At 39.8% G+C, this 13122-nt stretch overlaps 3 protein-coding genes and 1 long non-coding RNA gene across 4 annotated transcripts; 3 read left to right on the top strand and 1 right to left on the bottom strand.

Annotated features, from left to right (window-relative positions):
• Positions 1-595: 595 nt before the first annotated feature.
• Positions 596-2448, top strand: LOC116731578 (glutathione S-transferase A-like). Its single transcript, XM_032581409.1, has 6 exons — positions 596-777; positions 1325-1390; positions 1481-1586; positions 1684-1802; positions 1886-1971; positions 2061-2448. Exons 1-6 carry the CDS (start codon positions 610-612, stop codon positions 2191-2193), a joined length of 678 nt encoding a protein of 225 aa, XP_032437300.1. The 5' UTR covers positions 596-609; the 3' UTR covers positions 2194-2448.
• A 268-nt stretch (positions 2449-2716) lies between these two features.
• On the bottom strand, positions 2717-9217 carry LOC116731579 (uncharacterized). The gene is made up of 2 exons (XR_004341599.1): positions 9108-9217; positions 2717-3133 (listed from the first exon to the last, which is right to left on the bottom strand). It is a non-coding gene; the product is annotated as an uncharacterized LOC116731579 (long non-coding RNA).
• Positions 3142-13044, top strand: LOC116731573 (glutathione S-transferase A-like). Its single transcript, XM_032581403.1, has 7 exons — positions 3142-3213; positions 9187-9300; positions 10534-10599; positions 10689-10794; positions 10889-11007; positions 11100-11188; positions 12024-13044. Exons 1-7 carry the CDS (start codon positions 3160-3162, stop codon positions 12154-12156), a joined length of 681 nt encoding a protein of 226 aa, XP_032437294.1. The 5' UTR covers positions 3142-3159; the 3' UTR covers positions 12157-13044.
• On the top strand, positions 5820-7613 carry LOC116731575 (glutathione S-transferase A-like). The gene is made up of 6 exons (XM_032581405.1): positions 5820-6048; positions 6608-6673; positions 6764-6869; positions 6968-7086; positions 7170-7255; positions 7346-7613. The coding sequence occupies exons 1-6, from the start codon at positions 5881-5883 to the stop codon at positions 7476-7478; spliced, it is 678 nt and encodes a 225-aa protein (XP_032437296.1). The 5' UTR covers positions 5820-5880; the 3' UTR covers positions 7479-7613.
• Positions 13045-13122: the final 78 nt, after the last annotated feature.

Genomic DNA, 13122 nt, shown 5'->3' with positions numbered 1-13122 from the left:
CTAATATCTCACCTTAAAACATAACCGACTGCAGCTTGTGATTGTTCAAATAGAGATAAAAAAAAAGCTGTTAATTTCCATCTGAACGCAGAGGAAATTTTTTGTGAAGTGTAAAAACGCTACAATGATGAAACTTGTAGCGGACATGCAGAGCACTCTGCATTACATGTGTAAATGCCCTTATCAGGTAAAACATCCTGTAGTTTGACAGGGTGCACATGGTTAGTGAGGTGGTGTAATGTTTTTCCTAGAAACTCGCATTATGGCTTGAGAAAAAGGTGGAGTTTGTGAGGATTGCAGTAGCAAAGACAACCCCTGACGAAATGCGTCCGTCCCAGAAATCTTTGTCTTTTTTAAATGATGGAGTGAGGAAGTGTTTGGACACGAAGGAGTGCCAACGGACACTTTCACAAGAAATGACGTGTTAAACACATTCTGCCAAAAAAAATAAAAGCAATTGACTGTTCACCTCCTTTTTGTTCTCTGAGTGAGGCACAAACTAATGGGCGTGGCCCTGAACAGCCGATTTTTGATAAATTAGAGAGTGGGAGTTGCTCAGCCACTCTTGACCACGTTTCCCAGACAGAGCAGTGAGGTTTGTGTCTAACTATGGCGGAGTCCATGTATCTGCTGTGGGTGTCCGGATCCACTCCTTGCTGGCGCATCATGATCACCCTGGAGGAGAAGAAACTACAGGGATACAAACAAAAACTGCTGTCTTTTGAGAAACAGGAGCATAAATCTAAAGAGGTTTTGGAAATCAACCCCAGAGGACAGGTAAATACTGCTTGAATTATTTATTTATTTTTTTTCTGAATTTTACTTGACACGACTGAGAATTTTGTTTCCGCACTTTTTCAATTGTTGCAAGGTGGACTGTTACTAGAGGATACATACATTTCTGCATAGAAACTCAAATCTCAACAGAACTGATCTCAGCCTGTTGCAGTTGCTCACGTAGAGACAGGAAAGGTTGTTCATTTCCATCTGAATGAAAAAGCAAAAATATTAAGGCCAATATAAATCGTTAATCATTAGGTCAGCATTAGAGATAAATTACTTAATTTCTCCCTTGTTGATTATAAAATGTACTCTGACCTCTGAAACAATGTCCAGGTCAGACCGGGGACAGTTGTACCATGCTACACCACAACTCCTTTAGCACAGCACTTAGCAGAGTTTTTATTTTACAAAAATATGGTGTTGAAGAAAAAAGTACCTCATAATTATAAATCTGATGATAATATTCTGCATTTCATCAAGTAGAAATGCCACAAGATGAACTTTACCAGCTAACATCATTATGTCAACATCTTCCTACCAGCTTCCTACCTTCAAACATGGAGACAACATAATCAATGAGTCTGTTGGAGCTTGTTTATACCTGGAGGTAGAGTACGGCGCACACTGAATATCATACATGTATTGTTTGAAAATGAGGTTCTTATGATTTTATTGCTTTTGTCTCCTGCGGTAAAAGAATCAGTTCAAGTCTCAGGGAAACAAGCTGATCCCTGACAACCCCGCAGAGCAAGCTCTGATGTATCAACGTATGATGGAGGGTCTTCCCTTTCTTGAGAAAATAGGCAAGTTTCACTCAAACACTCCACTTGGACTACCGTGTCAGCTCAAACAATGCTCAGGACAGAAACAGTAATATTAACACTGGCTGATCTGTCTTAGAACTGGTTGCCTTCTACGACTTCTTCGTCCCTGAAGGAGAGCGCCATGACTCTGCTCTGAAGAGAAACAAGGACAATCTGGTCGCTGAGCTTCAACTCTTGGAGCGCTACCTGGAGAACGTAGGTTTGAGCACCACACACACAAAGACACCTGGAGAAAGTCACACGTTACGCTGACGTTTTTGTTTGTTCTTTGCTTTAAGGTGGCTACAGACCGCTACCTAGCAGGAGGATTCTCCTTAGCCGATGTTGTCGTCTATCCAAATGTTGCTTTTGCCTTCGCTTATGGGTACGTAACTAAGCTTGGTATTTACTGGAAGACAGATCTTTGTCATCACCATCCTGACTTTGAGGGGTTTTTTTGTTGTTGTTTTGTAGGCTGTCTGCAGAGCGATACCCTAAACTGGCCAAATACTACAACCTTCTGAAGGACAGACCCAGTATCAAAGCTACTTGGCCCCCAAAGTGGTTCCTAATTGAACAAAAATCTGAAAGCCTGAAGGACATCTGAAGACAGCTGAAAATTGCAATTACACATTTAATAAAAAATATAATTAGTATAATTTGCTAACATGGCTAGATCACCCGTTTTTTCAATTTGTGTGTAATGTAATAGGTTAGATGTGTGAGTGTGCCCTGTAAAGTTGAAATCAGATAATCAGAATATGTGACTAATCACAGTTCATTTATTAATAACTGAATTGACATCATGTTTTGTATGACTTGGCTACCCCTCAATAAATAAATGTTTTTTTCCAACAGTTTATTATTGTTGTCGGCCATTAAAATATGTCAACAAATATGTGACAAAGTAGCAAAAATGGAAGATAACAGGGCCAGGCATTTTTCCTTGTGCATTACACATATGGTACTTGTGTGAGACCAGGAAAAATTCACATTACATATTGATTAATTTCTAAATTTCCAAAAAAGTAGCCATAAATAATCCATAAGCACGACAATGACAAGATTGCCAAACTTTATTATTCAGGGCTTTTAAGTGAAAGACCAACACAAAGAAGAATAGTAATTTGTATCTCAGTGTAGAATAAGAGTGGATAAACAGCAGAGAGACTAGTAAGAGAACAAGGCCAGGAGCGTGTTGTGAACGTGCTGTCGTTGTCCTTGAATTCATTAATCATGTAAAATGTATTGTTTCATATTTGCATTGCCAACATTTAGCGCTAAAACAAACAAGTCCCACTGTTTTCTGAATGTCAATCAGAACGTCCTCATGTCGTGTGTGGAGTTCGTCTACTGCTCCGACTTCCATCACGGCCTGAACGCAGCATTGACCTCTGGAGATGCAGTTACCTCTCTCTGCCACTGGGTGGCAACAGAGACTCGTTATTATTTTTTTCCCCGTGGGCGTATAAATCGAAGAAAGCGAAATTCCGCCTAGTGCCTGTTGTGCAACAGACTGACTGTTGCTAAGCTCGTCGAAAGCGTGACTTTTGAAGCTCTTGAATCTGAAATCATGGCCCAGGACATGACTCTGCTGTGGGGCTCCGGCTCGCCTCCCTGCTGGAGGGTCAAGAAAAAAACGAGCCTGAGTTCGTTCTCGAAGGGGCACATGCCCAATCGACCTGTGTGGGAGGGGAGGTGAAGGAGCGGAGAGCCCCTAATCAGTGCCGTTCCTCTGTTATTGATAATTTCATACATTCACAAACAACTGTTAAATACAAAATATTCCTACTTGAAAAAAAGAAGACCAGTTTTGGCGCCCTCTCTAGTGCAGCGCCCCTATGCGTTGCATACAGTCTATACCTACTTTTTGTGACACTGATTTTGCTACCTGGCTTCAAGCAGTGGGAGAGAAGGTGAGGACAGTCATGGTGAGCGCCTTGTGCTTGGTTAATTTTTGCTCTTTGGTCAGCGTTCATAGTTGAGCGTTGTTTACCATCAGGGCATTGCCTCCATTGCTATGTTTAATGGTGCAGATAATGATGATTTCTGACATCAATGATATGGGCAAATGCCCAGGGCGTTATCCTTTTAGATAAGCAGAACAAAGAGTTTGTTCTGCTTTTAATATTGGTTAAATTTATTCCAGCTCTAAGTATTTAATATCTAGGAGTTTTTATGCCAATGTGAATCTTTCAAATCAATTTGATTAGCAACTTTGATCACATTTCACATCTTATTGTGTCATGTAGCGCGGAGAGCTGGTCTTGGTCTTGGCTCGGTCTTGGACCCTAAAAGTCTTGGTCTTGGTCTCGGGTTAGGTTTTCTTGACAACACTCCATGCTACCTTTAGGAGGTAACAGGACAAAAGGCAACAAACAACAGTTGGTAACTTCCTTTGATAGCCTCTGTCAAGGCTACGCCCTAGAGAGGCCGTTCCCTAGTGTATCATTTCCTCTACCGTTAGCTTTGAAGGCGTTTCCTGACATGTCATTTCCTTTAGCTTTAGCTTAAGGCAACTAGCTAAAAGAGATAGAACAAAAACACAGAATTAATTATTCTCAACACATGTTTGTTGAGAAAAATGCATGAGTAACATTTCCAAAAGACTCCTGAAATTTGTAGATTCCAACAAAAGTGGACACTTTAACCCTTTCATGCATAGTGGTCACTACAGTGGACAGCTATCTAAAAGCCATTTTCTTGTGCTTTCTGTGGATTTTTATGTTATAAATGCACACAGACCACTGAAGTGGACACTAATGCATCATAAAATATACCATCAACTACTGGCCATCAGCTGCAAATGCAAGAAATTATTTTTGTTAAATACAATATGGCCGACAGACAAAGAAGCATGAGAACCGACCCGGTCCCTCCTTCTACTGTAGACGACTCTTGCAAGTAAAAAAAATATTGTGACATCAGATAACCCCTAAGGAACAATACTACTGATGTATTTTTCAAATAATAACTTTGTATTTGGACAAAATTACAATTGATCACATAAAAATAAAAAATAAATTGTTTTTACAAAAAAAATTTCCTACCTTTTTTTATGCCTTAAGATATTTTTTTTTTTAAATGGAAAAAAAATTCTTAAGACATTTTTTTTTAAAAATGGAAAAAAAATTCTGACACAAAGGATCATAATTCATGCATGAAAGGGTTAACGCCATAAAAGAGCAGGTTTGGCATTCTCGCATCCAGCCTTCCTGTTATCTGCTAAATCTCAACTCTCCGTAAATTCCTACATAGAAATACTTTGCTTTCTAGAAGCTTGATACGCCTTTTGTGGCTTGTCCAACTTCATTTTAAACATCTTACTGATGGACAGTATCACTGACATTGATGGAGTGAGGGGTAGGGTTGACGTTTACAGTTTTAACCTTTCCTCCATAAGATGATTGTAGGTTCAGTGACAAAGCAAAATATAAGGGTTGACTTTGGACTAATATCTCACCTTAAAACATAACCGACTGCAACTTGTGATTGTTCAAATAGAGATAAAACAAGCTGTTAATTTCCATCTGAACGCCAAAACGAAAATATTCAGACTATCAATCATTAGTCATTAGATCAATATAACAGCTAAATTGCTTGTAAATAGTTGATAACAAATTGTGTTCTGAGAATTATTACACAGTCTGTGAGGCAGCATTCTTGGCCCAAATTACATCCCAAACTCTTTAGCAAAGTGCTTATAAAAGGAGTGACTGAAATGGAGGAGTGTTTGATTTCAGAGGAAATTTTTTGTGAAGTGTAAAAACGCTACAATGATGAAACTTGTAGCGGACACGCAGAGCACTCTGCATTACATGTGTAAATGCCCTCATCAGGTAAAACATCCTGTAGTTTGACAGTGTGCACGTGGTTAGTGAGGTGGTGTAATGTTTTTCCTAGAAACTCGCATTATGGCCTGAGAAAAAGGTGGAGTTTGTGAGGATTGTAGTTGCAAAGACAACCCCTGACGAAATGCTGGTTGTCTTTCTGTCCCAGGTTTCTGGGACAAAGATTTCCGTCCCAGAAATCTTTGTCTTCTAAATGATGGAGTGAGGAAGTGTTTGGACACGAAGGAGCGCCAACGGACGCTTTCACAAGAAATGACGTGTTAAACACACTCTGCAAAAAAAAAAAAAAAAAAAGCAAATGACTGTTCACCTCCTTTTTTGTTCTCTGAGTGAGGCACCAACTAATGGGCGTGGCCCTGAACAGTCGATTTTTGATAAATTAGAGAGTGGGAGTTGCTCTTGACCACATTTCCCAGACAGAGCAGTGAGGTTTGTGTCTAACTATGGCGGAGTCGATGTTTCTGCTGTGGGGCTCCGGATCCACTCCTAGCTGGCGCATCATGATCACCCTGGAGGAGAAGAAACTACAGGGATACAAACAAAAACTGCTGTCTTTTGAGAAAGAGGAGCATAAATCTAAAGAGGTTTTGGAAATCAACCCCAGAGGACAGGTAGGTGCACAGCTAAATACTGCTTGAATTATTTATTTATTTTTTTTCTGAATTTTACTTGACACGACTGAAAATTTTGTTTCCGCACTTTTTCAATTGTTGCAAGGTGGACTGTTACTAGAGGATACATACATTTCTGCATAGAAACTCAAATCTCAACAGAACTGATCTCAGCCTGTTGCAGTTGCTCACGTAGAGACAGGAAAGGTTGTTCATTTCCATCTGAATGAAAAAGCAAAAATATTAAGGCCAATATAAATCGTTAATCATTAGGTCAGCATTAGAGATAAATTGCTTAATTTCTCCCTTGTTGATTACAAAATGTACTCTGACCTCTGAAACAATGTCCAGGTCAGACCGGGGACAGTTGTACCATGCTACACCACAACTCCTTTAGCACAGCACTTAGCAGGGTTTTTATTTTACAAATATATGGTGTTGAAGAAAAAAGTACCTCATAATTACAAGTCTGATGATAATATTCTGCATTTCATCAAGTAGAAATGCCACAAGATGAACTTTACCAGCTAACATCATTATGTCAACATCTTCCTACCAGCTTCCTGCCTTCAAACATGGAGACAACATAATCAATGAGTCTTTTGGAGCTTGTTTATACCTGGAGGTAGAGTACGGCGCACACTGAATATCATACATGTATTGTTTGAAAATGAAGTTTTTATGATTTTATTGTTTTTGTCTCCTGCGGTAAAAGAATCAGTTCAAGTCTCAGGGCAACAAGCTGATCCCTGACAACCCTACAGAGCAAGCTCTGATGTATCAACGTATGATGGAGGGTCTCAGTCTATATGAGAAACTGAGTTAGTTCCATTCATACATGTACACTTGGACTACTGTGTTAACTCAAACAATGCTCAGGACAGAAACAGTAATATTAACACTGGCTGATCTGTCTTAGAACTGGTTGCCTTCTACGACTTCTTCGTCCCTGAAGGAGAGCGCCATGACTCTGCTCTGAAGAGAAACAAGGACAATCTGGTCACTGAGCTTCAACTCTGGGAGCGCTACCTGGAGAACGTAGGTTTGAGCACCACACACACAAAGACACCTGGAAAAAGTCACACGTTATGCTGATGTTTTTGTTTGTTCTGTGCTTTAAGGTGGCTGCAGACCGCTACCTAGCAGGAGGATTCTCCTTGGCCGATGTTGTTGTCTTTCCAAGCCTTGCTTGCGCCTTCGCTTATGGGTATGTAACTAAGCCTGGTATTTGCTGGAAGACAGATCTTTGTCATCACCATCCTGACTTTGAGGGGGTTTTTTTGTTGTTGTTTTGTAGGCTGTCTGCAGAGAGATACCCTAAAGTGGCCAAATACTACAACCTTCTGAAGGACAGACCCAGTATCAAAGCTACTTGGCCCCCAAAGTGGTTCCTAATTGAACAAAAATCTGAAAGCCTGAAGGACATCTGAAGACAGCTGAAAATTGAAATCAGATGTTCAGAAAATGTGACTAATCACAGTTCATTTATTAATAACTGAATTGACATCATGTTTTGTATGACTTGGCTACCCCTCAATAAATAAATGTTTTTTTCCAACAGTTTATTATTGTTGTCGGCCATTAAAATATGTCAACAAATATGTAACAAAGTAGCAAAGATGGAAGATAACAGGGCCAGGCATTTTTCCTTATGCGTCACACATATGGTACTGGTGTGAGATCAGGAAAAACTCAGATTACATATTGATTAATTTCTAAATTTCCAAAAAAGTAGCTATAAATAATCCATAAGCACGACAATGACAAGATTGCCAAACTTTTGTAAATCCAAAGACGATTTAAGGTGCAGAAAACTTATAATGCATCTTTGTTTGCAAGAATAAGAACTATAGGGCAGAATTATACTGTGAAACAATGCAGAGCACATGTTTCATTCATCCATAACAATGACAAACTTTTGAAATATTGGCATAACTGTAAGTACTGTGGAAAATCCACTTCTACGTCTTATTTTGTTTTCACTAGAATTCCTTTTAGCTCTATAGAATAAAACATGGTGTACTTCAGTGAAGCTTAGACATCGGAGGCCAAAGTCATTTGTAAAAGTGAGATTGTATAAAGGTATTTTCACCATGTCTTGGAAGCTAGAAAATATTTATTATACTTACAAATGTTCAGCTAATTCACAGAAATTGGAAAAAGTGAAGATTCAAAGCAAGCGTGTCGTTATTTCATGCATCTTCCTGTGGTATTTGATGTAATTTTTTTTGTCTTGAACTTATTTTATGTATTTTTAAATGGCACATAATATCTATTCTTTCAAGGAGTGTTCCAGTTGCCTTTTCTGAGTCCTGTGGGACAGGGCATGCAGGACAGGTCTTGTTTTGTGCTGTGACTGTTTGTCTGATGGTTTCCTGTTTTTCCAGATTTGATTAATAGAACATCACATTCTTCTTTTCTTTTCTTTCATTTGACATTTTACATGTAAAAACCAGTTATGATCTGTCGCTAAGTTGTTAATGCACACAAACTTTTATTATTCAGGACTTTTAAGTGATAGACCAACACAAAGTAGCACATAGCTGTGAGGGGGGATAACACACTTTTTAAATCTATAAAAATCTGTAATGTGGCACTTACTTGAATTCTATCTTCCAAAAGAAATCATGTAATTTTTTATCTCAGTTTAGAATAAGAGTGGATAAACAGCACACAGACTAGTAAAAGAACAAGGCCAGGAGTGTGTTGTGAACGTGCTGTCGTTGTCCTTGAATTCATTAATCATGTAAATGTATTGTTTCTTATTTGCATTGCCAACATTTAGCGCTAAAACAAACACCAAGTCCCACTGTTTTCTGAATGTCAGTCAGAACGTCCTCATGTCGTGTGTGGAGTTCGTCTACTGCTCCGACTTCCATCCCGGCCTGAACGCAGCATTGACCTCTGGAGATGCAGTTACCTCTCTCTACCACTGGGTGGCAACAGAGGCTCGTTATTATTTTTTTTCCCGTGGGCGTATAAATCGAAGAAAGCGAAATTCCGCCTAGTGCCTGTTGTGCGACAGACTTGACTGTTGCTAAGCTCGTCGAAAGCGTGACTTTTGAAGCTCTTGAACCTGAAATCATGGCCCAGGACATGACTCTGCTGTGGGGCTCCGGCTCGCCTCCCTGCTGGAGGGTCATGATCGCCCTGGAGGAGAAGCAGCTGCAGGGCTACAACAGCGTCCTGCTGTCCTTCGACAAAATGGAGCACAAGTCCCAACAAGTGCTCGACATCAATCCCAGGGGGCAGGTAGGTTGAAGTTTCTGCAAAGCAGTGCCGCACTGAAACAAACATTTTGCAGACTAATGTTCCCGAGTCGCTCTGATTGTATTAAAACTAATAAAAAGGCCGAACTACTCCTCTCCAGTGCTTTGGTTTTAAAGTGAAATTCCGGGCACAAAAATCCAAGGATGTGATTATTTGATTAGTTTCACACCCAGCTGCATTAAATTTCCTACAGCATTTAAACGCCTCCCTTAAGCTCAGCTGCATGTCAGGCCTCTTGCATAAAAACGGTTCTGATTGTTTCATAACCCTGAATGAAGGCCTGCCTGCCACTTCAGCCAAGTCACACACAGTTCACCCAGTGAATAGCAATGAATCCTCAACTTGGAAATGGGTTTTCTTCTATACCGTAATATTCATAAGTACATTTTACACATTTTACAGAACAACTTGTTGAAGGAAAGGCTTATAATGTTTTCTACGTTAGTCAAATTTCCAAAAGAACTTGTCAAAAGTTTCCAGTAGAACCGATAAGCATTTCAAGTGATACCATCGTATGTTTACAGAAATTAAGAAATCTGCAGAATCCTTTTTTTTGTCTGTTGTCGCTTTAGAAGTGTGCATAAAACTTTCTGATAATATTCCCCTTTTTTATTAGCTGGAATAAACACAAACAGAGACTACTGCTGTGTAATTTGAAGAAATTTAGTTTGAATACTTTTTCAAAAGCACACCTAAGAACTACGTTGTGAAGTAATGTTTTGTTTCAAGCCGTAATAATCATTGTAAGCTTTTATTTTTTCAACTTGCTTTATGCAATGGCACTGTGTTTATGATTGCAACAAAATAAGAATGGCTTTTAAAAAAAAAAAGCAACGGTGCAGTCAAAGTCCAGGGGCTGAAACGATTAATCGAATTAGTTGTGATTAATTGATTATTGAAATGATCGTCAACCAATTCAGGGATCAACTAATCGCTACCAGGAGTGTACAGATTTAAAAAAAAAAAAAAAAAAAAAAAGCCATTTGCTGAAAGAACACAGTAATTAAACAAAAACTGTCCAAAATTTTAAAATGCTTTTTAGATAAAAAAATAAATAAATAAATAAACTTTTTCGGTAAATATGTTCAACTCATAACCCTTCAAGTTAGATTAGGTGTAGCTTCACCTTCCTCAAATTCTGAGAAAACTAAAGCAAACACTTGTAATCCTTCTGTTTATTTTCTTTTCTCATTTCATTTCTTTATTTTCCTCCAGGTTCCATCATTCAAACATGGAAATGTTGTTGTTAATGAATCCTATGCAGCCTGCTTTTACCTTGAGGTGAGGAAGCCAGTCTGCAAGCAGCAATCTACACAATTGCATATGATTAAGGGAAGAAAAAAAGAAATCATGACCGTTCTGTTTTGCAGAGTCGGTTCAAATCCCAGGGAACCAAGCTGATCCCAGACGGACCCGAGGAGCAGGCGCTGATGTACCAGCGCATGTTTGAGGGCCTCTCGCTCTACGATAAACTGAGTACGACGAACACGAGTCGGGGTCGTTCTGTAGAAGTGAGCGGCCGCTCGTTACGCCCGTTGGATCAAAACCCGCAAATTTCTCCTCTTTCCAGGTGCGGTCATCTTCTACGACTACTACGTTCCCGAAGGGGAGCGGCTCGAGTCGGCTCTGAAGAGAAACACGGAGACCCTGGTCACTGAGCTCAAACTCTGGGAGGGTTACCTGGAGAAGGTTTGGGGAACGACCCAACCGACATAAAGCAGCTAAACGAGTTCTGCTGCACCCTAACTGGCTCTTTGTTCTCCCCACTCCTCCTCCTGTAGCTGGGCTCTGGTTCTTACCTGGCAGGAAAGGATTTCACAATGACAGACGTGGTTGTTTTTCCAACCGTTGCTACTGCCTTCAGGTTTGGGTAAGAACAAGCAACATTCCTATCAGTTATGACTCTAGGGCTGCTGTAAACAATGATTTTAGGAATCTATTGATTTTATTCTGACGATTGAATTATCAAATAAAAAATCTGATCAAGTTAAATATTGGTAAATGCTGTCATAACAGCAGAGTTAATATCCGATATAAAGTTTGGCCAAAACTTTTCAGTCTGAGTATCCCTAACTTACTTTTCTGTTGCAAGATCCCGCCTCCCCAACTCGCCCTGGAAGGTGAAAAACTACCATTGGTTTTAGTTGTCATCATGTTGCACTAACTCTTAAATGTACACATAAAGGAAAAAGGGCCTCGCTACTAATTTTCAAACTACGACAAATGGATAACAGAGTTAGGAAAAAGTTTTAATAGAATAAAAAATAGCAAGGGAGGGATAATTAGCTATGCTAGCTTGACTGTGACAACATTAACATGTAGATGTGCTGTGGAATTTGGTGTTTCGGTTCAGTTAAAGAAAAGATCAGTAGAGCAGGTGTTTAAATGAGCTAATCTGCCACCGCAGCAATCAGTTATTAATGATCGCAAAATAAACATCGGGCCTGACAACATAACACCGTAACAGATTGAATGTTCTGATCTTTGTGTGGGAAATGTTTGGGCGTTTTCTGGTGTTGAACCCTGATGCATTCGTGGCGTTGTCAGTCAGTTGCCATAGCAACGAGTCTCTTTGCCCTCCAGCCTTGCTTGCATGGGTGAAATTTAATTTTTTAAGACGACCTGGACACACAATCTTTTATTAAATTATAGTCAAATAAAAATAATACAACTCACTGTTTTTCACGTCTCTGTTTGATCTACAGGCTCTCTGCTGGGCGTTACCCCAAACTGGGGGCGTACCACGCTCTGATGAAGGAGAGGCCCAGCATCAAGGCCAGCTGGCCTCCTCATTGGCTGGAGAACCCCAAGGGACAAGACACCCTGAAGGACATCTGAACCGGACCGGGTCCAGTCACTCACGAGGAGCCTTGTAGTTCAGCTGTCAATCAGATCTTCTGGTAATCAAGAATGACTAACACAAGATTCAGATGTTGTTCTCTGAAAGGTCAAAAAGTTTCAAAGATGGCGTCTTCTGAACTGTTTTTTTTTCCTTTTTTTTTTTTTTTTTTTGACAGAAGATGATTTTAGTTTGCCGTTTGTTGGTCTCCTTCCACTAAAGCTGCATCTCTTACAATCTGTTTTCACTTCTGCATAGAAAAAAAAAAAACGTGTAACAAGTGTCTAACAATTTCCTTCTTCCCACAAGTTTGTTCTGCTTCAAGTTTTTCTACACAACATCCAGAGGCTAGCCCAAGAAATGTTGCACTACAAAAAAACAAACATTGGGGCCATGATTGTGGAATAGGTCAAATAAGGTCGGTGTGTTTAAAGGTGTTCAAAGTATGACTGTGAGAGATAAAAATGATCCGTGTTATCTGGCTTATCGTTTGAAAATCATTGTCAGAAACTGGTTTGCGCTACTCCGAGGGTGGCTCGAATGTCACATGCTGCAATGACTTTGCATGAATCAGTGCTTTAAAATTGCGTCCTTTGCATAATTTTGCATTTCATGTTCAGCTCTCAGACCATCTGAGACCCAGCTGTGTGCTGTATGTAGGTCAGTGTTTATCTCATTATAATGTGAGAGTCGGTCGCCTCCATTGAACGAGTCTTTTCTCGCTGTAAACATGAACATCATGTCCTGCACGTTTGGAGAAACTGGCACCATGTTTTTGAGTATTCCCTGTTTTTTTTTTTAACCCCCCCCCCCCCCCCCCCCCCCCCCCCCGTTAGTCTCTTTATTAAATGTGACGTTTACCAGTTTAATAAAATACGTTGACAGCACCATCATGTCTAAGAATGTTTTATGTCATTTATGAGTTTTAAAAGGGTTCCGATGCATTCGTGCGAAGTTTGCTTTTA

The sequence above is a fragment of the Xiphophorus hellerii genome, chromosome 13 (genome assembly GCF_003331165.1).
Source record: "Xiphophorus hellerii strain 12219 chromosome 13, Xiphophorus_hellerii-4.1, whole genome shotgun sequence".
Taxonomy (NCBI): domain Eukaryota; kingdom Metazoa; phylum Chordata; class Actinopteri; order Cyprinodontiformes; family Poeciliidae; genus Xiphophorus; species Xiphophorus hellerii.
The sequence above is the reverse complement of the archived record's forward strand: the minus strand, read 5'-3'. Positions and strand labels throughout refer to the sequence as shown.